Source organism: Hippocampus bargibanti, linkage group LG16 (genome assembly GCF_051943395.1).
Source record: "Hippocampus bargibanti isolate YZ-2025 linkage group LG16, ASM5194339v1, whole genome shotgun sequence".
NCBI lineage: Eukaryota > Metazoa > Chordata > Actinopteri > Syngnathiformes > Syngnathidae > Hippocampus > Hippocampus bargibanti.
The window spans coordinates 17,600,574-17,627,932 of record NC_142749.1 but is presented as its reverse complement, the minus strand read 5'-3'; the positions used below and the strand labels follow the sequence as shown (position 1 = coordinate 17,627,932).

General features: G+C 40.2%; 1 protein-coding gene across 1 annotated transcript; it reads right to left on the bottom strand.

Moving 5' to 3' along the window:
• Positions 1 to 502: 502 nt before the first annotated feature.
• Positions 503 to 27,137, bottom strand: LOC148886820 (polypeptide N-acetylgalactosaminyltransferase 10-like). The gene is made up of 12 exons (XM_089017095.1): positions 26,774 to 27,137; positions 14,345 to 14,447; positions 14,120 to 14,258; positions 12,661 to 12,827; positions 8,561 to 8,746; positions 8,305 to 8,488; positions 7,206 to 7,323; positions 6,792 to 6,899; positions 5,363 to 5,584; positions 5,154 to 5,270; positions 3,819 to 3,968; positions 503 to 3,283 (listed from the first exon to the last, which is right to left on the bottom strand). Exons 1-12 carry the CDS (start codon positions 26,936 to 26,938, stop codon positions 3,116 to 3,118), a joined length of 1,827 nt encoding a protein of 608 aa, XP_088873221.1. The 5' UTR covers positions 26,939 to 27,137; the 3' UTR covers positions 503 to 3,115.
• Positions 27,138 to 27,359: the final 222 nt, after the last annotated feature.

Here is a 27,359-nt window from a genome sequence, read left to right as displayed (position 1 = left end):
GTGTGTGACCTCACAAAAGCATTAAAACAGGAATGTGTGTTTGAGACCTCACTAAAACCTCTTGCAAAGATTTTTCCCTTCCACAAGGGGGCAGCATTTGCCCTTTGTCCTTGTTAGCGCTTTGTTACAGCTTCAGATGTTGTTAAAGCGCTTTATTAGCTATCCATTAGCTAGGTGGCTAGCTATTAGTTATACAGTAATATAATGTATAATAATATAGCTATTATTAGTTAGCTATTAGCTGTCTAGCTGACTGGCTGTAAACTGTCTAGCTGGCTAGCTGTTGGCTATATATTAGCTATTTATCTGGTATCCATTAGCTAGCTAGCTAGCTTTCTATCTATTTGAATTACTTCGGGGTTGAGTAAACGCTGGCGTGTTTGGCTGCCGCTGCTCACCCGCAGAAAAACTTATCCTGTGACTGTAAAGTGACCCACACACAATTTTACCGTGAATATTTTTCATTATTATTTTTGGTTGAAATACAGAAAAAGCCTTTGAATTGTTGGTTTTATTTATTTATTTACAATCGCAGTAAAAATATCATACAATTCCAGTTTCATTCTACGCTCTGTTAAATACCTAAATAAAGTTTTTTTTCAACACCCCCTCCCTCCAAACCACAAATACGGTAGAAAAATGGAGACCATTTCATTCACGTCGTACAAAACAGACAGTTGGCAGGAATTTGTTGAATGAAAATTAAAAATGGGCAAAATTAAGGATGATTTTTTTAGGGAGTGTCCATAAATGAAAACTGTATGAAATGGAAAAGTGAGAATAAAATTCTAATATAATAATTCGCCAGTTTAGTCAACTGACGTGGAAATTAGGAGTGCATGTCGGTCAAAACTAGGACACAAGTCTCAATATTAAAAACTGAACAAATATTCTCTCTTTTCAGAAAAAAAAACAGATTTAAAAACAACCCTTCCCCCGTTTTTTTGCTGCAAAATGGCTCCTGATCGCGCTGCCTTAAAAATGTCTGGCAGAAAGTAGGCGGAGCAAAATGTGCAAAATTAAAAAAAAAAAAACATCAACAAATACAGTGATACCTCAGCTTACGAACTTAATCGGTTCCAAAAAAAGTGTAAGGCGAAAAGTGTGTCTTCCAAACATTAATTTCCCATAGGAAACCATTAAAATGAGAATAATCCGTTCCCAGGTCCCCATAAAACATAATTTTCTACTAAATAAGCCTTAAAAACTACACAAAATATACCTTATGTTATGTATAATAATTGTGTTATTGTATTGTAATTAAAGAAATAAACTCTACGGTATAATAAAGTCGATTTATTTACCTTTGTGATGGTTGTTAATGTAGTTACCTCTTGATAATATCAGAGTTTCCATGCTTCCTCAGCAACAATACCCACAATCATACTGTCCCCTGCTAGCTGCTTTTCGTTAATCTAAATTAACAGAAAACTTTCAACCTCTTCTATTGCCTGAAACACCATTAGCGACACGTAGCAATGGTCGATTTAGCATACTGGTACTGGGACGTTAGTCACACAAACGCACACCTCGTCGATGATTTCCTTCTTCTGTGTCCTCTTCGGCTGAAGACTAGCCTGTGGTGGGGTCTTTTTCAGTCCCATAATAGCAAAAGTACTCCACTTGATAACAAACCACGTCTGCAGTCAAACAGAGGGGGTGTGGAAAAGTAGTCCGGCAGCCATTGTGGCGCTCCATGTGGTAAAAGGTTCATTAGCTAAAGCGTTCGTAAGCCGAGGTATCACTGTACAACTGTTTTTTTTTGATTGACATGTGGATCAGATTGGGCCGAAAATGCATATGAAGATTTACAACCCCCACCCCCCCAAAAAAGTACTTTTCTTCCATTTCATTTTGGACCACAAGACAAAAATCATGATTGCGAAAGGAACATTTTCACTCACAACTCCCCTAAACAGCTAAAAAGTTGAACAAGGCACCAAGATTTCATTCAAGTTTATCACAAGTGCATTAGAGTAGCCCCCGCACCCCCCCCCCACTATGACCCCATTCCCCTCTCGGGTCACCACCGACCCACCTGCCAATCACATGGCAAGCCGAGCAGGACGGGGCGATGCTACGCTCATCCGCCCGTGACGGAGGGGGAGGGGGGGGGGCTTTCAGCGACTGCTGACTTCGAGACTGTCAAGAAATGATAAAAAAATAAACAAATAAAAAAAAAAATAGGAAAGTGAGGGTAATTTCTGGGATTTTTAGAATTTTCAGCATTTTGGAAAGTCATTTTTTAGGGATTTTCTCATTTTCAAAAGCAGTGAGTGAGTGAGTGTGGCTGCCGCTGCTCACCCGCAGAAAAAATATCCTGTGACTGTAAAGTGTCGTTGAGAGTTTTGAAAGGCGCTTACAAATGAAATGTATTATTATTATTATTATTATTATAAAATTTTGGCAAATCATTTTTCAGGGATTTTTCTAATTTTCAAAATTTTGGCAAACCGTTTTCAAGGATTTTTGTAATTTTCAAAAATGTGGCAAATAATTTTTCAGGGATTTTTATAATTTTCAAAATTTTGGCAAATAAATTTTCAGGGATTTTTATAATTTTCAAAATTTTGGCAAATAATTTTTCAAGGATTTTTCTAATTTTCAAAATTTGGGCAAATAAAATTTCAAGGATTTTTCACATTTTCAAAATTTTGGATGTGGATTATTTCACTGCTGTAAATTGTGTCATTGGGTAAGACAAATAAAGGTTTTCTTATGATGACCACGTTACTTCCGGGTTTGAGTGAACGCTGGCGCGTGTGGCTGCCGCTGCTCACCCAGAAAAGAAATATCCAGTGACTGTAAAGTGACCTTGAGAGTTTTGAAAGGGCGCTTATAAATGAAATGTATGATTATTATTTCAGGTGAGGGGGGGGGGGGGGGGGGGTTTCTGCCTGGCTTCCCCATGACTTTGGTGAAGCAGCGAAGGGGGCGGGGCTAAAAGGGGGCGGGGCAGAGTCAAAGGGGATGAGATACGGAACTTGGTGGTGAAGAAAAGGCAGGAAAAGAAAGAAGAGGGGCGGGGTAAAAAGGCGTCACATGACTTCAACTGAGATTGGGGCACCGCCCACCTTGGGCGAGGGCCAATCAGAGTGCGTTACCGGGTGGGTGTTCAATCGGCGGCGCGGCGGTTGAAGCGCTCCAGGACGGTGGCGTTGACGTTGCCGAAGAACCAACGCTGGCTGGGGGAGGACGAGTCGCACGTGGCCATGAAGAGGCGGCGCTCGGCCGCGTTGCCGTCCACGCAGCTGTTGCTAATCGGCTGGTACAGGCTCTTATCCTATTGGGGGTAGGGGGGTCAGAGGTCAAGTTACTTTTTTCCGAATGACAGTCGAGCTAGCTATCAAGCTATCTATTTGCCATCTGTTAATTATCTATATATATTTGAGTTACTTCCGGGTTGAGTGAACGCTGGCGCGTGTGGCTGCCGCTGCTCACCCACAGAAAAATTTATCCCGTTACTGGAAAGTGACCTTGAGAGTTTTGAAAGGCGCTTAGAAATGAAATGGATTATGATTATGATGATGATGATGATGATTATTATTAGTAGTAGTATTATTAGAAAGGGGTGCTTGTGGAAAACATTGCCAGAGGCCATGGCCAACGCTTTATCGGCACCCAAAGAAGAAAAACTAAAACTCACAAATTTGGGAATGGTGCTCCACGTCATATTTTCAATCCCCGAACAAATTCGGGAATTGCAGCGAATGACTTATTATTCAACGTTAGCACATTAGCATTGCTAGCTAAGTATGTAATATGTGATTGTAATTTTAATTAACTAATTAATTAAAAAAAGTCATTTTTTTTTGTACCTTGCGGTAGCGCCACAGCTGGTTGCCCTTCATGCCGTGACAGTCGTAGAGGGTGACGGGGCTGCTGTGGGAGACGGCGTCAAAGCAAACCTTTTTGGTGTGCATGGGGTCGCCAACCCGGATGTCCTCGCGCCAACCAAACGTGAACACCTGCCAAGACGGGACCACAACGAGGGTGTCCAACCGTCACAATCGACAAAAAACAACAACAGGATGGCGCTTGGAAGCAATTAAGGTGTCAGAGAAGCCCCCCCCCCCCCTCCCAACGACGTTGCCACGGAAACAAAAGGCGACGACGCGCAATCCATTAGGCCGCTTCTAGAAACCCGGATTACACATCTCAACACAACAAACACACTCCTACGGGAGCGTGTAAAAATGCATAGCGCTGAAAATGTGTGTGTGTCACCTCACAAAAGTAACAAAACAGGAATTTGTGTGTGTGTGTGTGTGTGTGTGAGACCCCAAAAAGGCATTGAAACAGGAATTTGTGTGTGCGTGACCCCACAAAAGAAAAAAAAAAAAAAACACGAAGGTGTGTGCGTGAGACCTCACAAAAACACTAAAACAGGAAAGTGTGTGAGACCTCACAAAAATAATCAAAACAGGAATTTTTGTGACCCCCACAAAAGCCTTCAAACAAGAATATGTATGTGACCCCACAAAAATGACAAAACAGGAATATGTGTGACCCCACAAAAGCATAACACAGGAATCTGTGTGTGACCCCCCAAAAAATCATTAAAACAAGAATATGAGTGTGACCCCACAAAGACAAAACAACAGGAACATTGTATGACCCCACAAAATCGGTAAAACAAGAATTTCTGTGTGAGCCCACAAAATTGAAAAACCAGGAATCTGTGTGACCCCACAACAGAGCAAAAGCAAGAATCTGTGTGTGACACCACAAAAGGACGAAAACGGGAATCTGTGTGGGACCTCACAAAATGGTTAAAACGAGAATTTGTGTGGCCCCACGAATGCTTTAAAACAAGAATTTGTGTGTGACCTCACAATCCCAATAAAACAAGAATATGTATGTGACCCCACACAAAGATTAAAACAGGAATATATCTGTGTCCCCACAAGAGCCTTAAAAAGGAATGTGTGACCCAACAAAAGCATTAAAACGGGAATATATGTGTGACCTCACAAAAGGATGGAAACAGGAATATGTGTCTGACCCCACAAAAGCATTGAAACAGGAATATGTGTCTGACCCCACAAAAGCATTGAAACAGGAATGTATGTATGACATAAGCAATAACGCCTCACCCACAATAAATAAATAAGTAAATAAGTAAATAAATGGTTATTTTATTTTGCGCTGACCTGTCCGTGACTCCAGCTGAGCTCTCCCCCCGCCTTGCCGCAATTTTCCAATCGTACGGGGGTTCCCGACACAAATTGCTTGGCCTCCACGCACAGGCCGCTAGCCTCGTTTCGGATCTGTAACGAACCAAACACGGCAAGAACCGAGAGTCACAAGACAGCCGATGGCAATACAAAAAAACAACAACCCCAAAACGGCGCTGCTGTACCTCGCCCCAAGCGGCGGCGGGGGGCTCCACGGGCGGGTAGTGCCGGGGGAGATCCCAAGCCACTTGGCTCATGAACCACTTGAAATCGTTGCACGCTAGGCGGCTACGAAGCTCCTTCTGCGCCGTCATGTCGCCCGCCGACAGGTGTCGGTACTCGGGGCGGCGCTGGTAGATGTACTCGGCGTACTCGTCCATCCACACCTCGGCGACGCGCTTCAGGTTCTGGAGAGAAGAAGAAGAAGACCAATAAACGGCGATGTAATCACGGTGAGGAAAATGGCGCCCACTAATGGCGAGGAGGTCTCGTTGTGGGCTGCAAGTGTGCATGGGTTGAGTGATTGTTAGCTAAGTCTTCGCTAGCTAGCTAGTTTTCTATCTATTTCAATTACTTCCAGGTTGACTGATTATTAGCTAACTCTGAGCTAGATAGCTTTCTATCTATTGGAGTTACTTCCGGGTTGAATGATTATAATTTAACTCTTAGCTAACTAGCTTTGTATCTATTTGAGTTACTTCCGGGTTGAGTGATTGTAAGCTAGCTCTTAACTCGCTAGCTTTCTATCTATTTGAGTTACTTTTGGGTTGACTGATTATTAGCTAACTTATCTAGCGAGCTTTCTATCTATTTGAGTTACTTCTGGGTTGACTGATTATTCACTAACTCTTAGCTAGCTAGCTTTCTATCTATTTGAGTTACTTCAGGGTTGAGTGATTATTAGCTAACTCTTAGCTAGCTTTCTATCTATTTGAATTACTTCAGAGTTGACTGATTATTAGCTAACTCTTAGCTAGCTAGCTTTCTATCTATTTGAGTTACTTCAGGGTTGACTGATTATTAGCTAACTTATCTAGCGAGCTTTCTATCTATTTGAGTTACTTCTGGGTTGACTGATTATTCACTAACTCTTAGCTAGCTAGCTTTCTATCTATTTGAGTTACTTCAGGGTTGGGTGATTATTAGCTAACTCTTAGCTAGCTTTCTATCTATTTGAATTACTTCCGAGTTGACTGATTATTAGCTAACTCTTAGCTAGCTAGCTTTCTATCTGAATTATTTCCGGCTTGACTGATTATTAGCTAACTCTTATCTAGCTAGCTTTCTATCTATTTGAGTTACTTCCGGGTTGAGTGATGATTAGCTAACTCTTAGCTAGCTAGCTAGCTATCTATATATTTGATTTACTTATCCTTACCTTGAGAGTTTTGAAAGGCGCTTATAAATTAAATGTATTATTATTATTATTATTATTATTATTATTATTATTATGTGATTATTGTCCTATTTTTATTCCCCAAGTCCAACAAAATTTCTGTGTGTGTCGGCCATTTTAGAGTGTCTCCTTGTAGGCACTGCTGCCATTTTGTTTTTCTTGACACTTGCCACCCGCGCTAATCTTAAATTTGCGCTAAGAATCGAAATTTGACTCACCCTGGCAAGGCTAACACCTCCAGGCACCTTGTAGGGGACGTACTTCCTGTAGATGTGTCCCACCCGGGAACACGGGATGTCTTCCATGCGCCCGCCGCACATCCATACCTGAATGCAACCATTTTGAGTTGTTTATAAATGCTCTTTTTTTTAACGAGAAATTATCGTACCTATCATGCAGCCATTACAAACCATGAACTAACTAGCTATTTGGACACAAATGGTGCAGCAACTCATGTCGACAGAAGACAAAGAGGCAATACTCATTGGAATATATTCTTTATCCTCCTAGGGTTATCTTGATCCCATTATAATGGAGACGTCAACTTTCAAGGATGTCAGTCATGTGACCTTTCCACACATTGTTCCGAATGTGGAAACAGGAAGTGTTTTTTTTTTTTTTTTTTTTTTCACCTTGAAGGAGATCTCGTACTGCTCGCCGCCCCAGATCTCCAAACCGGCGTCGTAGCCTCCCAGCTCCCAGAACCACTTCCTGTCCATGGCGAACAGCCCGCCGGCCATCACCGGAGACCTTATAGAAACAATAAATACATAAATAAATAATAACAAAAATGTGTACGAAATATAATACAAAACAATTGTAAGAAAATTTGTAAGAAATAATAAATGCATAAAGAAAAAAAATACTTATAAATATGCAAATACATAAAAATCATAACTTTATAACTTAACTTTTCATAACTTTGCTGCTGTGAAATGTAAATTTCTCCACTGCGAGACTAATAAAGGCAAATCCAATCCAATCCAATCCAAATAAATACATAACATACTCAAATAAATAAATATACAAAAACATAAAAATAATGAATAAATATTAAAACAAATAAACAAATGAATAAATACATAAAAATATTTATTATATAATAAATAAATTCATTCATAAAAATGCTTAATAAATAATGAATGAATAAACAAATAAACAAACAAACAAACAAACAAATAAATAAATCTTAATATTAAACAAAAAAAAGCCAAAATAATTAATAATAAACAAACTAATAAATATACATATAAACAAATACACAAATAGATCCATAAAATGAAATGACTGAATAAATAAACAAACCCCCAGCAGTCAGTTTGTGTATGTGGCATTGATTTAAGTCCACTCAATAGCGACGACACGGACCGCCACGTTAGCATCTTGCGCTAGCCGCCGGCTGTTATTTTGACAGATCCGTCTGGAGGGCAATCGCGTCTGACATCTCCAAGAACGCACGTCACTTCTCCCGGCGGGATGCTTCCTCACCATCAAGTGTCATCACACTCAAAGGGGGGTTGACTCAATGGCCCGCAGTGTCGATTTAATTAGAAATGGCCGACTTGATGCTTTCTATTTCTGCACGTTTGATATTGAGGTGGAAGCATGACGGATCATTATTATTAATATGTTTTTTTTTTTTTAAGCTTGGTCAATCTCACGACAGTATTTGCGACTCCCATTCGACGAAGGAAACCCCGTCCCCTCCCCCCACACCTCCCGGAAACTCACTCAAAGGGCTCGCTGGGGTCATCCTTGCGAAGGCGGGCGGGGATGGGGATACGCTTGTAGTACATTTCCCAGTCGAAAGCACCCCGCATGGCGTCGCCCGATTGCGTCGCGTAGCCGAAATTGTCGTGGTCGATCACGTCGATCATCGGGCATACGATGGTTTTGCGGTTCTGGACGATTCGGTCTGACACGCACAAAAAAATACTTGGTGAACAAAAATGGCCGCCGCAATCAAGTGGAATTTTCCGTTCCTCACCGAGTAGTGGCGGAAGCCAGTTGACGTTGGCCTCGCAGTGAGAGTCCAGGAAGGTAATGACCTCGCCCTTCGCGGCGGAGGCGCCCAGCAGACGAGTACGGATCAGACCTTCTCTCTTCTTGCTTCGCAGGATGCGAACTTTGGGTAAGCGGATCATGTACTCATCCAGAGCTGATTTCAGGTGCTCTGCAGGGGATTTGAGGGATAGCGACTGTTATTAGAAGAATGAGCAAAAATGGTCTACTTTAAAACAAAATGGCTCATTTGCGGAAATAATAAATAAACAAACACATAAAGAAAAAAAAATACTTAATAGATAAATACCCAAATACATAAAAATACATAAAACTACATTAAAATACTCAATAGATAAATATGCAAAAACATAAAAATACTTAATAAATAATGAAAAAAATAATGAAAAAAATACTTAATAAATAATGAAAAAAATAAACAAATAAATAAATACATAAAAATAGTTAATAATAAACAAACCAATAATAATAATAATAATACATTTAATTTATAAGCGGCTTTCAAGACTCCCAAGGTCACGTTACAGTCACAAGTTTTTCTGTGATAGAAAGATGTGAAAGAATAGATAGAAAGCTAGCTAGCTAATCGATAGAAAATAACAAAAGCTAGCCAGCTAGACAGTTTATAGCTAGCTAGCTAGCGGATAGCAAATAAATAGCTAATAAATAGCCAGATAGCCAACAGCTGGACAGTTTACAGCCAGTCAGCTAGACAGCTAATAGCTAGCTAGCTAACTAGCTAATGGATAGAAAATAAATAGCTAATAGATAGCTAGATAGCCAACAGCTAGACAGTTTACAGCCAGTCAGCTAGCTAGCTAGCTAATGGATAGCAAAAAAATAGCTAATAGATAGCCAGATAGCCAATAGGTAGACAGTTTACAGCCAGTCAGCTAGACAGCTAATAGCTAGCTAGCTAATGGATAGCAAATAAATAGCTAATAGACAGCCAAATAGCCAAGAGCTAGCCAGTTTACAGCCAGTCAGCTAGACAGCTAATAGCTAACTAATAAAGACTAATGCAATCTAATGCAAAAATAGAAAAAAATATACCAAAGAAAACGCCTGTCAACAAAAAAAAATAATTTGCCAAAGTGCGAAGAAAGCTAAAAACGTCAAAAGCAACATCAGTCCTTGCGCTCCCGTTAGAAAAAAGATGGAAAGCGCTAACTATCCTCATTAAATAAGACATCTGTCGGCACCACCTGCTCCAAACTTAAAATCTCCCCCTTTTGGCCTTCCACATCACAGCTCAGCCGCAAACTTTTCTGCAATCTGCTGATTTTATTTTTATTTTTGTTACTTTTTACTGCTCTCGTTGGACGTCGGGGAGACTGAAAGGCATCCAAGTGGAAGCCATTAAAGAAAAAAAAAAAAAAACGCATACGTAAACATCGCTGGCACACAGGAGTGGTTCAGCGACGGTTCGCTTTATCGGAAACGGATTAGCGACGCGGCTAACGGAGGAAGCGTCAAATGACGTTGACGGGGTCACGTTGACATTTGGAGTGGCGATGGGGGACAAAAAAGTGGCTCCATGTCACTCATATCAGCCAGATATATAGTTGGCTTGCTAGATAGCTAGCTTGTTATCTATCTGGCTAGATAAGTATCTATCTGGCTAGCTATCGATCTATCTGTATATCTATTAGCTATATAGCTAGATAGCTATTAGCTATTTATTAGATAGCTAGCTAGCGAGCTAGATAGCTATTAGCTATTTATTAGCTAGCTAGCTTTCTATCTATTTGAGTAACTTCCGGGGTGAGTGAACGCTAGCGCGTGTGGCTGCCGCTGCTCACCCACAAAATAACCGATCGTGTGACAAGTATTTTCACGCAAGAGTGACATGAAGCAGGTTGAAGCACCCGATTCATTTACTGCACCTGCTAACTCATTCACAAATTTATTCGGGAATTGAAAATATGACACAACTGGCTATCTAGCTAGCTATCTAGCTGGCTACCTTGCTAGCTATCTATTTTAATAATAAATATTTTCCGATATTTGCTAACTAGTTATCTAGCTGGTTACCTAGCTCGCTATCTAGCTGGCTACCTTGCTAGCTATCTATTTGATATCTATTTGCTAAGTACTTATCGAGCTGGCTACCTAGCTAGCTAGCTATCTATATGCTATCTATTAGCTAGCTTTCCTTCTATTTGAGTTACTTCCAGGTTGAGTGAACGCTGGCACGTGTGGCTGCTGCTACTCACCCACAGACAAACTGATCCTGTGACTGTAAAGTGACCTTGAGAGCTTTGAAAGGTGCTTGGAAATGAAATGTATTATTATTATTATTATTATTAAACATATTGGGAGGCATTAGCTAGCAATGCTAATGCCATGCACGTAATGAATTAGGTGAATGGCAGCCAATGCAAGACGAATAAAGGCTAATCCAAAAAAACATCACAAGTGCTTCACGAAGCCTCATTTTGTGCCGATTCCTTTTTTTTTGGCGAGCGATTCAATTAGCCGTCATCTCTTAGCGGAATCCATTAAAGCGCCGGCGCACTTTTGCTTGTCAAACCGGCTGGATGACTTCCCGCCAAGGCCTACTGGCGCATCACCAAAAAAGCCGAGCTGCTAATTTATTCCTTCAAAATATGCCGCACATACTGCGCAACACACACACACACACACACACGCTAGCACGCTAGCAGGCTGCCAAGCGGGGAGTATTTTGAAGCTGCTTTTCTGCAAGCGTCATTTAAAAAATAATTTAAAAAAAACGCAGAGGGAGAGCCTGTGATGATATAAGCCGATCTGGAGGGAATTTTAAGACCCTCCACCCTGATACCCCTCCTCAACCCCCTTTCACACGCAGCATGAAGAAACTATGAGGGAGGGGGATTGCTGCGAACGTGATGAAAGCAGCATTTTGATGAAAGGAGATGAACAATTTCAGGGTACTCCCCGCGGCTAGCGATGCTAAAGTCACGCCGTTTGGATTTCATCCGCAATCAACAAATGTACCCCCCCACCCCCCGATACGTTTATCGTGCGTTTAAATGTATGGGAACACACAAAGTTTTTTTTTTTGTTCTTGCTTGGTCAAGGAACGAGAGAGTTACACGTGCTAACATGCAATGCTAACGAAACACAATTAGCTAGTTCATTTGATAACCATCAAAATAATGAAATATATTTTCTTAAAAAGCAGAGTAAATGTATTTGAACACACTTTGTTTTGTTCTTGCTACGCTAACAAACGGGAGAGTTACACGCGCTAGCACGCGATGTTAACAAAACGCAATTAGCTCATTCGTTTGATAATCATCATAATAAATAAATACTTTTTTAAAAAATGTATCAGAACACGCAATGTTTTTTCTGTTCTTGTTAGGTCAAGAAACGATAGTTACACACGCTAACATGTGCTAGCATGCAATGTTAACGAAACGCAATTAGCTCATTCGTTTTCTAACTATCAAAATAAATACTTTTTTTTTTTAAAGGCGTGTAAATGTATCGGAACACACAGTTCAAAACGCACGTTTTTTTCTGTTTTGTTACGTCAAGAAATGGGAGAGTTACACATGCTAACACACGCTAGCGCGCAATGTTAATGACACGCAATTAGCTTGTTCGTTTGTTAGCCATCAAAATAAATATATATATTTTTAAATAGGCGAGTAAATGTATCAGAACACACAAAGTATTTTCTGTTCTTGTTACATCAAGAAACGAGAAAGTGACAGGTGCTAACACGCGCTAGCACGCAAAATTAATGAAACACAATTAGCTTGTTCGTTTGTTAGCCATCAAAATAAATATATATTTTTTTGAAATAGGCGAGTAAATGTATCAGAACATACAGTGAAAGTGACACGCGCTAACACGCGCTAGCACGCAATGTTGACAAAACACAATTAGCTCGTTCGTTTGATAAGCATCAAAATAAATGAATACATTTTTAAAAAAAGACCGGAATGTACCGGAATACAGTTTTGTTTAAATGTATCCATACACAAAGATGGCAAAAATCGCTACATTGTTCCCGTCATCAGCGAAGGCCTCGTACCGTGTTAGCGTTTGTTTTTTTTTTTTCATTTTCCTGACCTTTATCGCTGAAGTCGTCCACCAGGATGATTTCGGCGATGAGCTGCGGAGGCGAGCGGTTGAGGACGCTGTGGACGGTCCTCAGCAGCGACGACCAACCCTCGTTGTGGAAAGGGATGATGATGCTGGTGCTCGGGAGCTTCTCGGCGTACAGCTTCCATTTACAGCTAGCGACAAAAAAAAAAAAAAAACATCGGATTTATTGGAAAATCTGCTCAAAAAGTCTTGTTTTGTTGGTACTGTTAGCAAACATTTAGCTCACTCGATATATTATTATCTACCAAAATAATATAGATCAGATTAGCCTTTATTATCCAGACAAGAACATCCTACTGGACCCTCGGCACCCTGCTCACTACCTTTTTCAGCGACTTCTGTTAGGTTGATTTTTTTTTAGTTGTCATACTTTTGCTTATGTTACATTGATTATGATGACAATGATGACTGCTTATGCTAATCATAAAAATGCTCATACATGTAATCACACATTTCTTCTTCGTCTTTCACGTTATTAATAAATAAAGCTGATTCTGATTCATCATACAGTGTAAAAATATGTACATTTCACAGCAGCAAAGTGAAGAAATGAATCGGAAAGGAAAAGAACAAGTAAAAAAAAAAAAAAAAAATTCAGGAGCTGCTGTGAAGGTAGCTACTCTCGCGGCGCCATCTTGAAGTCAAAACAATCAATAATTAGCGTGTTCGGTACATAACTAGTGAAAATACTAAGTCGCTAACTTTAATAGCGATGTATACAGTTTGGTACGGTTAGCTGTTAGCGCAATAACTAGCTTTTGAGCTAGCAAGCTTGCTATTCACAGTAAGTAAGCTAAAATCAATTAATACAGCAGCGAGGAAGCTAGTTATAATAATAATAATAATAATAATAATAATAATAATAATAATAATAATAATAAATTTCATTTCTAAGCGCCTTTCAAAACTCTCAAGGTCACCTTACAGTCAGTTTTTCTGTGGGTGAGCAGCGGCAGACATACCCGCCAGCGTTCACTCATCCCAGAAGTAACTCAAATAGATGGAAAGCTAGCAAGATAGCCAGCTATTGGATAGCGAATAAATATCTAATAGATAGCCAGATAGCCAGCAGCTAGCCAGTCAGCTTACAGTCAGCTAGATAGCTAATAGCTAGCTAGCTAATGGATAGTAAATAAATACCGAATATACAGTAATCTCCAGATAGCTAACAGCTCGAACGTTCGTCTAAAAAACCTAGCTAGCTAGCCAGCTATTGGATAGCGAATAAATAGCTAATAGATAGCCAGATAGCCAGCCACACAGCTAGAAAGCTAATAGCTAGCTAGCTAATGGATAGCAAATAAATAGTGAATATAGATCTCCCGATAGCCAACAGCTAGAACGTTTCCGAAACGTGTCCAAAAAACCTGGACAATGAGCTAACATATTTTGATATCATAGTTAGCATAATGATTGGTCGCACTTGGGATGTCGGATATCAGGGATGGAGCGATTGAGGGAGATCTGGTCGCTGACGTAAATGTTGAAACCGTTCTCCTTGTAGGCCTGGTCCACGCGGTCCGCGTCCGTCAGGGGGAAGGGTTTACCCTGCTCGCCGTTCCCTGGATCCATCAAACACAATTAGTTAGCGCACAAGATAACAGGAAGTGACGATACAAATGACAGGAAGTGGGTGGAGCAAACGCACCAGATCTGGAGGCGTCCCTTTTGATGGCTTCATAGTCGTGCCAGTCTTTCCTCTGAGGACCATTTCTGTACACTTGATTGTTTTTTCGTAGTTTGCTAACAACCTGGAAAAGACAATGTGCAAATATGTGTACACTCCAGTGCCAGGGTTTTTGTCATTTTAACTCAAATTGTCGGGCCCATAGAATATTGAGTTTCAGGACTACATAAACATTCAATACAGTGTTAGAAACATTAGAATCTCTTGTTTCATCAGAAAAAAAGTTAATTCCTAAGTTATATGGGTCTGGAGTTATCTGAGCTTGAAATGGGGGCAGATAATACAAAATAAGACAAAATACATATTGATTGATTTATTGCTTTAACAACAGCTGAGGTTGTAACAAAGCGCTAGCATGGAAAAAAAGACAAATGCTGCCCCTTGTGGAAGGAAAAAAAAATATTGACAGAGGTCTGACCAGCACTTTATCGGCACCCAAGCATGAAAAACAAAACTCGAAAAAAAAAATCGGTCATATATCCCGACAAAATTATGTCAATTTTCAATTCCCGAATAAATTCGGGAATGGCAGTGAATGAGTTAAAAAAAAAAAATTGGATTTTGTGCAAAGTGCAATTTTTAAATATGCCAACAAAAGTATTTTTTTTTCCAACAAATGACAAATATTTTTTTGTGTTTGTTTTTGTGGACGTCGAAAAAAGTCACCTAAGCGCGTGCTGGAATTTGATCCATTTTTGATTGCCCAGAGCTACCAGCAAAATCTTTGTTCGCTGACGAAGCTTTTCGAATGAGGAGCGAAACATCCGAGACCTTCAAAGACGTACAGACGACAGCTAAACAAACCTTTTCATGGATGTCGTGGTTACACAAAAACATACCAAACATTTCAGATTTTGTGCAATTTTTAAATAGGGCAAAAGAATAGCGTATTTTTTTTCAACAAAATACAAATATTCTTCACAAAATAAAATGCTGATTTTTTTTTATTTTATTTTGTAGATGCCAAAATTACCCAAGAAACACCCACCTAAGTGCGTGCTGGAATTTGATAAATTTTCCATTGTCCCGTTAGAGCTACCAGCAAAATCTTTGTTCGCTGACGAAGCTTTTCGGATGAGGAGCGAAACATCCGAGACCTTGAAATAAGTACAGATAATGGCTAGAAACAAACCTTTTCATCGATGTTGCGGTTGAACAAAAACATACCAAAACACCTGCCATTCGTGTTGTTTTATTTGTGTGTATGAAATGATATTTATCCGCCATATTGTACTTTGTAAAAAAAATATATAATGCGAAAGTCGACTCCTCTATTTCACGCTAGGCGAACCTCGCCAGGTGAATAGCAATGCGAAACAGGATTTCGCACTGTACGATATTTACATAGCATCCTTGTCGCTAAAAAAAAAAAAGGGGGTCGTCGGCTTCACGGCGCTAAATAACAGGCGCGTACATATGTCGTTTAGCATAGCGAGCGCGGGATCACAGCGTCGGAGCGGGGGAATAATGTGGTGACAGGAAGTGGCAATTAGCCGCCCCACGCTATAAATACAAATGGCGCGAGCAGCAGGCATGAATTAGCATGAATTATTAAACCCGACGGTGACGACGTGACGCGGAATAACAAAGCGGCGAGTGTCACATACGCGCTAATATTCCAAGATTGTTATCGCGTGTCGGAATGGTTGCGTTGTTATACGCTTTCCAGTGGATGGGACGCCATCTTGTTTTTATCGGCGCACTTTTTCGTTCATTTTTTTTTTTTTTCAATGGAATTATCCTAAATAATTGAGCGGAATTGTTTCAGGTGGGACATAATTCAATGTTACACGTTTGCAAAACAATGCTTTTTATCATTGACAAAAATATTGGAATATTCGAGTAAACTTTGAAAACAATTCAAGGTTAGGATTCCTGTTCCATCATAAATCATGACAGTCGAGATAGCTATCAAGCTACCTACTTAGCTATCTATTTGCTATCTGTTAGTTATCTATTAGCTATCTATTAGCTAGTTATTAGCGGTCTGGTTGGCTGACTATCTATCTATTAGCGGTCTACTTGGCTGACTATCTATCTATTAGCTATCTAGCTTTCTATCTATTTGAATTACTTCCGGGTTGAGTGAACACCGGCGCGTGTGGCTGCCCCTAGCTAGCTACCTACCTAGCTATCTATTTACTATTTGTTAGTTATCTATTAGCGGTCTAGTTGGCTGACTATCTATCTATTTGCTAGTTATTAGCGGTCTAGTTGGCTGACTATCTATCTATTAGCTATCTAGCTAGCTAGCTTTCTATCTATTTGAACTACTTCCGGGTTGAGTGAACACTGGCGCATGTGGATGCTGCTATCTAGCTAGCTTTCTATCTATTTGAGTTACTTCCGGGTTGAGTGAACGCTGGCGCGTGTGGATGCTGCTATCTAGCTAGCTTTCTATCTATTTGAGTTACTTCCGGGTTGAGTGAACGCTGGCGCGTGTGGCTGCCGCTGCTCAACCGCAGAAAAATTTATCCTGTGACTGTAAAGTGACCTTGAGAGTTTTGAAAGGCGTTTAGAAATGAAATGTATTATTATTATTATTATTATTAAGAAGAAGAATATATATATACGTATATATATATATATATATATATATATATATATATATATATATATATATATATATATATATACGTATATATATATATATATATATTCAAGGTTATTTCTACATCACCCGGAAGGTATTCGCAAAGCTAACGGCTAAATCCGAGCCTGTATCTTTGGTATGATGTCGGGCAACATCTGCTGAAGGTCTAAACCTCCGGCGGTGGCACCAATCTCGTCGTGCGCGACTGAATTGCAAACATAATCCGCCATAGGGCGGATTACCAACCCGACCACCTCGGAATGGAAATGAGGTTAGCCAGCCATCGTTTGCGAGAGGCTCGTCCTAATCTGAAAATCCCCCCCCCCCCCCCCTGTAGAGGTCACAGAGAGGAAAGTTTGATTGCGTTCCCAAAGCCACCAAGTCGCTCCATTGAAGGCCCCGTTGAATATTCAAGGCCGCGGCGGCGCCGCCGTGGGGTGCGCATGACCGAGCGAACAGACCGCGACATGCGAAACCGCTACCGCAAATACCGAGCGTGACGCTTTTCTCTTCCGTGTAGATGAAGCTAACCGAGGGGATGTGGAAAAAGCCCCCCCCTTCCTCTTCAATGCCGTCTCATTAAATTTAATGCTGCCTTTTTTGCGAGCCATTTAACCGATGACAAAAAGGCCACGTGTCAATCAGTGTTTGCGCAGGGATCCCGAACCACTCGAGTTAACCCTTCCGTGCGTCCATGATAACTTGTAAACATGTTCACGTATCCACTGTAGTAACCAAAAGTGTTGATTTATTTTTTAAAGCTAACCATATAGCTATCTATCTAGCTGGCTAGCTAACTATTAGCTATATACCTAGTGAGCTAGCTATGTGGCTAGCTAACTATTGGCTATATTATTATTATATAGCTAGGTAGCTCTTAGCTACCTATTTGCTATCTCTTCACTAGGTATTAGCTATTTGCTAGCTATTAGATATCTATTCGCGAGCTATTAGCTATCTATTCGCTAGCTATTAGCTATCTATTCGCGAGCTATTAGCTATCTATTCGCAAGCTATTAGCTATCTATTCACGAGCTACTAGCCATCTATTCGCTAGCTAGCAAGCTTGCTATCTATTTGAGTTACTTCCAGGTTGAGTGAACGCTGCCGCTGTTCACCCACAGAAAAACTGATCCTCTGACTGTAAAGTGACCATGAGAGTTTTAAAAAGGCGCTTATGAATGAAATGGATTATTATTATGACTATATAGCTAGATCTATTAGCTATCTATTAGCTAGCTAGCTTTTTATCAGAGTTACTTCCGGGTTGTGTGAACGCTGGCGCGTGTGGCTGTCGCTGCTCACCCACAGAAAAACTGATCCTTTGACTGTAAAGTGACCTTGAGAGTTTTGAAAGGCGCTTATAAATCAAATGTATTATTATTATTATTATTATTAATTATTAAAATGGGGCAAAAAGAACTCGGAAAGCCGCCATTTGCAATTTGTGCATGCGGAATAGGTGATTTGGTGTTAATAATAATAATAATAATAATAATAATAATAATAATAATAATAATAATAATTAGAATTGAAGTGGATTGCTTCAATTCCAAGCTGCGACCGTTCCACATGCGCATCGGCACCGTGCGCTGACTCTCCTTTCGACCAACAATATGTCGACCAACACGCATTTTATTCCCTTTTTCTCGTGCAATTTCCACCCATTTCGCAAGCCTAACAAATAGCCTGAAAATGTCTTTGAAGGAAGGACTATTTTTCTGCAGCACTTTTCATGCTGCGGCAATTCCGTCCGTCTCAGTCGCCATCACACACGCACGCGCACTTAGAAAGCCAGAATTGTGTTTTCGTGTTGGTGGCGCAAGAAAAGAGCGGGTTGGCCATTATGTGCCGTCCTCTCATTCGCTTTTAACGTGACCGTGAGGCCAACAGAAGAAAAAAAAATCAATCAAGGAAACACTTTCAGTTCATTTCGGTTCAGTTTTGCCTCCATTTTTGTCAAAAATGGACATGTTGGGTGAGTCACACACCAGAATGACTATTATACAGTAGTTTATTTCTTTAAATACAATGCAATAGCACATTATTATACATAAAATAAGGCAAATTGTGTCGTTTTAAGGCTTATTTAGTCGAAAAATATGTTTTATGGGGACCTGGGAACGGATTATTCTCATTTTAATGGTTTCCTATGGGAAATTAAGGTTTGGAATACACACTTTTAGCCTTACACACACTTTCTGGGAACCAATTAAGTTCGTAAGCCAAGGTATCCCTGTATATATATATGCTCATATTGAATTCTGTGTTCCATCCACCCCCCACCCCCACTTTTTTCCCCAGCAGACATGATTAGACCCACGGAAAGTTTCCAGAGTGGTCCTTCATATTTCAAGGTTGGATGCTCCGGTAATACTGCTGTCATCCATGAATGATCACCTGAATGCGCTCGCGAGGGGGGGGGGATACAAGACATATGTTTCTTCCTGCACCCCCCAAAAAAATTAATAATGAAATTAAAAAATGATTTTCTTGCTAGCGGGCCGACACCCTCATGCATTCATTATGAGAAATGGTTTGCCTCGGGCTTACAGCATCGTAAATTACTTCAATTAAACAATCACATTTTAGGGGATAGGGAGGAGACGGCCGTTGAACGTAAAAACGGGAAGCGCAGTGGAATCGGTTGAAATTAGATTAGATTTCAAGTCACAAATTTGCCAGATTTGAAGTAACAAATTTACTAGATTCAAACTTGCAAATTTGCTTGATTTAAAGTCACAAATTTGCTAGATTCAAACTTGCAAATTTGCTAAATTTAAAGTCACAAATTTGCTTCATTTAAAGTCACGAATTTGCTAGATTCAGACTCGGAAATTTGCTAGATTTAAAGTCACAAATTTGCTCGATTTAAAGTCAAATATTTGCTAGATTTGAAGTCACAAATTTGATAGATTTGCGAGTTTGAATCAAGCAATTTTGCAAATTTGAAACTTTAAATCTAGCAAATTTGCAAGTTTGAATCTAGCAAATTCGTGACTTCGAAGCTAGGAAATTTGTCACTTTAAATCTGGCAAATTCGTGACTTTGAATTAAGCAAATTTGCGAGTTTGAATCTAGAAAATTTGTGACTTTAAATCTGGCAAATTTGTGATTTAAAACTAGCAAATTTGCGAGTTTGAATCTAGCAAATTTGTGACTCTAAAACTAGCAAAATTGCGAGTTTGAATCTAGCAAATTTGTGACTCTAAAACTAGCAAATTTGCGAGTTTGAATCTAGCAAATTTGTGACTCTAAAACTAGCAAAATTTGCAAGTTTGAATCTGGCAAATTTGTGACCTTAAATCTAGCAAATTTGTGACTTCAAATTTAGCAAATTTGTGACTTTAAATCGAGAAAATTTTTGACTTTAAATCTCGCAAATTCATGACTTTAGCTCGAGCTAATTTGCAAGTTTAAATCTCGCAAATGTGTGACTTTAAAATATAGCAAATTTGCGAGTTTGAATCTAGCAAATTTGTGACTTTAAATCTAGCAAATTTGCGAGTTTGAATCTAGCAAATTTGTGATTTTAAATCTCGCAAATGTGTTACTTTAAATCTAGCAAATTTGTGAGTTGAAATCTAGCAAATTTGTGACTTTAAAATATAGCAAATTTGCGAGTTTGAATCTAGCAAATTTGTGAGTTGAAAGCTAGCAAATTTGTGACTTTAAAATATAGCAAATTTGCGAGTTTGAATCTAGCAAATTTGTGACTTTAAATCTAGCAAATTTGCGAGTTTGAATCTAGCAAATTTGTGATTTTAAATCTCGCAAATGTGTTACTTTAAATCTAGCAAATTTGTGAGTTGAAATCTAGCAAATTTGTGACTTTAAAATATAGCAAATTTGCGAGTTTGAATCTAGCAAATTTGTGAGTTGAAAGCTAGCAAATTTGTGACTTTAAAATATAGCAAATTTGCGAGTTTGAATCTAGCAAATTTGTGATTTTAAATCTCGCAAATGTGTTACTTTAAATCTAGCAAATTTGTGACTTTAAAATATAGCAAATTTGCGAGTTTGATTCTAGCAAATTTGTGAGTTGAAAGCTAGCAAATTTGTGACTTTAAAATATAGCAAATTTGCGAGTTTGAATCTAGCAAATTTGTGACTTTAAATCTAGCAAATTTGCGAGTTTGAATCTAGCAAATTTGTGATTTTAAATCTCGCAAATGTGTTACTTTAAATCTAGCAAATTTGCGAGTTTGAATCTAGCAAATTTGTGATTTTAAATCTCGCAAATGTGTTACTTTAAATCTAGCAAATTTGTGACTTTAAAATATAGCAAATTTGCGAGTTTGATTCTAGCAAATTTGTGAGTTGAAAGCTAGCAAATTTGTGACTTTAAAATATAGCAAATTTGCGAGTTTGAATCTAGCAAATTTGTGACTTTAAATCTAGCAAATTTGCGAGTTTGAATCTAGCAAATTTGTGATTTTAAATCTCGCAAATGTGTTACTTTAAATCTAGCAAATTTGTGAGTTGAAATCTAGCAAATTTGTGACTTTAAAATATAGCAAATTTGCGAGTTTGAATCTAGCAAATTTGTGAGTTGAAATCTAGCAAATTTGTGACTTTAAAATATAGCAAATTTGCCAGTTTGAATCTAGCAAATTTGTGACTTCGATTTTATCGAATGGATTTTAAAGTAACTTCAGAATAATACCCCATCTCTCCAAAAATATATATTTCAACGTGGCCCTACTGCTCTTTCGTACATTTGCGAGAGAACACCATACGACCCCATTTTGGCCGACTTCTTCACATCACCTTTGGCTGTCCTTCACCTCCTTCCCGCCAGTGGCGGACGCTCGAGGTGAGACGAGCGAGACCCTCGTTTCCCGCCGAAAGCCGCCGAGATGCAATTATCCGCCGTTGGCGCTGCAGCCGGCGTTGGCGTGGCGCTAAGCGCTCAAAGCTACTTTTTTTTTACTCATCGCCGTACACGTCGAGGTTGGCCGAGTAGAGATTTGAGGCGTCGGGACCTTCGCGGAAGCGAACCCCCACCCCCCCGCAGCCCCCCCCCCCCCCCCCCCTTTCCCCTCTGCAGGCTCTCATCTTCCGACACAAGTCATTATCGGCGCTACGATGGAGACTAGACAAAAGGCCGTGACAGATGGCCGCCTTCGGTGCTTTTAGCCTGCAGAGAATCGTAACTCGCTGCGAGCGTAAATAAATGGCAGTTTGGAGGCTTTCATGCCATCCCGCACCTCCCATTTTTTTAATAATTCGATCCAGCCAAATTGCAGTGAGTCGATGTTGAGCTTAGCAGGTATGGATGCAAAAAAAAAAAAAAGCGCAGGACAGATGTGGCTTACATAATGATCTGCAAATGACTTTCCTCCGCGGTTCTAATCCCCGCTAAGCGTCGTTTTGTCGCACTTTCCCGAGCCGGGAAATATCAAGAACAAGACTCCCCCGGGTAACGCCAAGTCCTCCAAATGCTAAATCAATGCGGTCGGAAACGGGAAACGGTCGAACGGATAAATCAGATGCTTGTTAGCGACCATCGGGACCCAGGAGTCCGATTGCGTACAAATGAGAGAAACAAAATGGAGGTTGAAGTACACGTGCAAATTTGTTAATGTATAATAGAAGAGTCGGCAATTTACGAAATGTGTCTCACCGAATAACGTATAAAAGTTGCCAATTTCCGAAAAGTGTTTCACCGAACAACGTATAAGAGTTGCCAATTTCCGAAGTGTCTCACCGAACAAGGTATAATAAAAGAGTTGCCAATTTCCGAAAATTGTCTCACCGAACAACGTATAAAAGTTGCCAATTTCCGAAAAGTGTTTCACCGAACAAGGTATCGTAAAAGAGTCGGCAATTTCCGAAAATTGTCTCACCGAACAACGTATACTAAAAGAGTCTGCAATTTCCGAAGTGTTTCACCGAACAACGTATAAGAGTTGCCAATTTCCGAAAAGTGTTTCACCGAACAAGGTATCGTAAAAGAGTCGGCAATTTCCGAAAATTGTCTCACTGAACAACGTATACTAAAAGAGTCTGCAATTTTCGAAAAGTGTCTCACCGAACAAGGTATCGTAAAAGAGTCGGCAATTTCCGAAAATTGTCTCACCGAACAACGTATAATAGAGTTGCTGATTTCCTAAAAGTGTCTCACCGAATAACGTACAATACGACACATTTCATTTATAAGCGCCTTTCAAAACTCTCAAGGACACTTTACAGTCATGTAAAATTTTTTTGTGCGGGTGAGCAGCGGCAGCCATTCGCGCCAGCGTGCTAGTAGCTATTTTTCATGATTTTTTTCGCGGCCAATTTCTCGTTTCTTCTTCACTTTCGAATTCAGTCACCATTCGCCGCCCTTCAACGGCGCGGCCAGAAGAAAAAAAAAAAAAAAAATCAACTCCACCGCCTTAATCCGCGTTTAATAGTTTTAATCCTTTTCTCTAATTGCTCTTCACCTCACAGGACTAAAAAAAAAAAAAAATAGGGGAGCTGATGTGATTCCATTAATTGCCGACGCCGCCCCGTCTGCTGTGTAAAATTCACTCAAGTTTATTTATTTGCGCGGATTTACTTTGAAAACCGTCAATCTTGCGACGTTGTGGTTTGTCTTATTTTTTTCAGTTTGATATAAATATTGAATATTCGATATTGACACCACAAGTACTTTCGTGTATCATTACCTGGTTTTATCAGCTTTTACGTGGCCTCCATATCGTGAAGTAAAAGCTAATAGATAGATAGCAAATACAGTATGTAGCAATAACAAAGGCAGTCTGGACAAAAGAAAGAAACAAAATAATAATAATAATAATAATAATAATAATAATAATAATAATAATAATAATAATTATAACCCAACCCGAGGTGCAAAGGTCACATTGAGGTGGATTTTTAATTTTGATACATTTTTATTTTTATGATCCATTTTGGATAAGATCCAAATTGGAAGCGTTCCAAAGGGCATTTATGGGAATTAACCGAGGCTAATTTTATGTTAAGTTTTTAATATTCAAGCATAAATTAAAGTTTGCTTGTTTTTACTCCAAATTATGCAAAAAAAAATATGTTGAACTTTTCCTCCTGCGAGCTAATTTCATAAGTAACCTTTTTCTAACTTTTGAACATTTCCATAATGATAATAATAATAATAATAATAATAATAATAATAATAATAATAATAATAATAATACATTTCATTTCTAAGTGCCTTTCAAAACTCTCATGGTCACTTTACAGTCACAGGAGAAAGTTTTTCTGTGGGTGAGCAGCGGCAGCCACACGCGCCAGCGTTCACTCAACCCGGAATAACTCACATTGATAGAAAGTTAGCTAGCTGGCTAATAGATAACTAATAGATAAAATGCGCCAGCGTTCACTCCACCCCGAAGTAACTCAAATAGATAGAAAGCTAGCCAGCTAGCTAATGGTTAGCAAATATATAGCTAATAGAGCGCCAGATAGTCAACAGCTAGCCAACTAACAGCTAGTCAGCTAACAGCCAGCCAGCTAAACAGCTAATAGCTAGCCAGATAGCTAATAAATAGCTAATAGATAACCAGATAGTCACCAGCTAGCAGTCAGCCAGCTAGTAGCTAGCCATCTAGCTAATGGATAGCTAATAACTAGCTAATAGACAGATAGCCAACAGCTAGCCAGCTAACAGCCAGCCAGCTAATAGCTAGCCATCTAGCTAATGGATAGCTAATAAATAGCTAATAGATAGCCAACAGCTAGCCAGCTTACAGCCAGCCAGCTAATAGCTAGCCGGCTAGCTAATGATCGCAAATAAATAGCTAGCTGACTGGCTGTAAACTGTCTAGCTGGCTAGCTGTTGGCTATCTATTAGCTATTTAACGCACAACTATGCCGTCGTTCCTTGAAATGATTGAAATGGGGGAAAAAATGTACAAAAATCCCAACGGTGTCAGAAAGCGAGTAAGCAAAGTGTTTGCATACGCGCTGTATCTTCCCGATCGTCGACTTATTAAATGAGTGCGTGGCTTCGACAGCTGTTACGCCGCTGTTTGCTAATACGTAACAGGCTCCCGGCGCCGTTAATCCCGTTCATTACGACGCTTGTCAGGGCGAGATATCAAATCCAGACAAGTCACACGACGGGAGGCGACGCGCGACGAATGCTAACGCGGCGTCTCAACAAACTCAGCAAATTAGCTACGACCCAACCCCCCCCCCCCCCCCCCCCCTCCGATCATTAAAATTATTTCACACTGGAATAACAACTCATTCAACGTTTTTTTTTGGAAGAAGCCGTTTTAAAAGCGAACAATCATTCCAGTCAGGCCACATCGCGACGCCGCCACACAAATGGAATGAATGCCTCCATTCAGCAGATTTGAATAAGAGGAAGCGCTATTGTCGGTTAGCGAGGGTTCACGGTGGAGGTGAAAGGGGGCGGGGGGGGGGGGGTTTACAATCAATCGCCTGATGTCAATATTTTTTTTATATGAACAAGGAGTTCTTTATTTAGATAATAATGTCAAAGAAAGTACAACGTGGTGAATGAATGGCAACTTGGATTGACAGGAATGCACAAATGACAAATGAAAAATGTCCGACTGCCATATTGTATGTGGAACGGTCGCGGCTTGGAATTGAAGCGGATTTACGTGCGGCATGAAATGTGAGACTATCTCTTTCTACATCTTCCTTTCCTTTTTCTTCCATGAGCTATCGAATGGCTAGCTAGCGAGTTGGCTGGCTAGCTATTGGCTATTAGCTAGCTGGCTGGTTATCCATTAGCTAGCTAGCTAGTTTTTTTTTATTTGAGTTATTCTGGATTGAGTGAATGCTGGCGCATGCGGCTGCCGCTGCTCACCTACAGAAAAACTGATCCAGTGACTGTAAAGTGACCTTGAGAGTTTTGAAAGGTGCTTACAAATGAAATATGTTATTATTATTATTATTATGATAATTCCCACCCAGAAATCGGTCTTATACAGAAAACATACTCTTAGAAGGGGGAAACTTGGCAAAACTTAACTCATTCACTGCCAGAAATGCGCGAAAATGTGTCCACTGCAGTGCCAGGGTTTTTGTCATTATCACTCAAATTCTAGAACCCAAAGAATGTTGAGTTTTAGGACTACATAAACATTTAATGCAGCATAAGAAACCTTTGACTCTCTTCTTTCACCATTAAAAAAACAGTTAATTCCTAAATTATATGGGTCTGGAGTTATCTTCTTCTTATATGGGCTTGAAATGAGGGTGGCTGTACAAAATACATTGGTTTATATAACGTTTTAACAACAGCTGAAGCTGGAACAAAGCGCTAACATGGACAAAAGGCAAATGCTATCCCCTTATCTATTTGCGATCTAGCTAGCTATCTATTTTCTATCCATTTGCTATCTATTATCTGGCTACCTAGCTGGCTATCTATTTGTCTCTGATATTTGTCTTTGATAGCTGACGAGTTGGGGCCAAGCCCCAAAAAAGTGTCGCCACAAAAAAAAAAAAACACTAAAGCCGGTAGTACGTTGAACGGTCAACCCGTGAACGCACCACGAGCAACTTCCTCAAGTCGGTCTCGGTGAACTTTACTCGCCGTTCGCCGCGATGGCGACGTGGCCCTCGGACACATTCTAGTCGCTCGGGCCGCTCACCAAACACCTTTTTGCGGCTACGAAATAAATGGCTAACGTCGCACATACACACAGTCAGCGGGTATAAACGTTAGTGGCGTTCGTAACTACGCCGACCCCAAAATGAACATTAAAAGACCTCCGGACACCCTCGCGTTGGTTTATTGATTAACCGACGTACGTCCGCGTAACATGGCGTCGTCGCTTTAGTCTCACCTGAAGCTTCGGTGCGACGCCTTGACCGTCCGCCGCTGCCGCGTCCGGTGGGTTGTCGAACACTCGGTCCCGGTATAACGACCATAAGCCGACGTTGGGGAGGAAGATAAAAGCCGCTACGAGAAGCCCGGCGAACTGCAGAAGCCTTTTTTCTCTCCGCCTCATCTCACCGGGAGGGGTGGGGGTAGAAAAAGAAGCGTCGGAAGAAGCGGTGGCGGCGGGGGGGAACCGAGGAGAGCCTCCCCCCGGGAGTCCACGCGTCGTAGTACGGTATCCGACCGGAGGGAAGTTCCACGATGACAGCGGGACGGAGGAGCGCGTCAAGCCCGGAGCGGTGACGCCGAATGGGCGCCAGCTGTCTGCCGCTAGAGGGCGGAGAGCCAAGCATGGGGAAGGAGGAGGGAGGAAGCCCCTTTTTTTAAAAAAATGTATTTATTTATTCATTTATTTATTTAGGGGGGATTTTACTTTTTAATAATTATTTTGTAATCCGTATAAAAACAGTGATGTAAAAAAAAGAATTCTAAAAAAAATAATCTCTTTTCGTCAATGAATACGAGAGCTTCGTGTTTGCTTTCAACATCAT

What these genes read in the sequence shown, in the direction of transcription:
- LOC148886820 (XM_089017095.1), bottom strand. Translation starts at nt 26,938, where the DNA reads ATGAGGCGGAGAGAAAAAAGGCTTCTGCAGTTCGCCGGGCTTCTCGTA. An exon ending in AAGGGACGCCTCCAGATCTG is followed by an intron (nt 14,259 to 14,344) that starts GTGCGTTTGCTC and finishes TGATGGATCCAG; the next exon opens with GGAACGGCGAGCAGGGTAAA. An exon ending in GACCCCAGCGAGCCCTTTGA is followed by an intron (nt 7,324 to 8,304) that starts GTGAGTTTCCGG and finishes TGTTTCTATAAG; the next exon opens with GTCTCCGGTGATGGCCGGCG.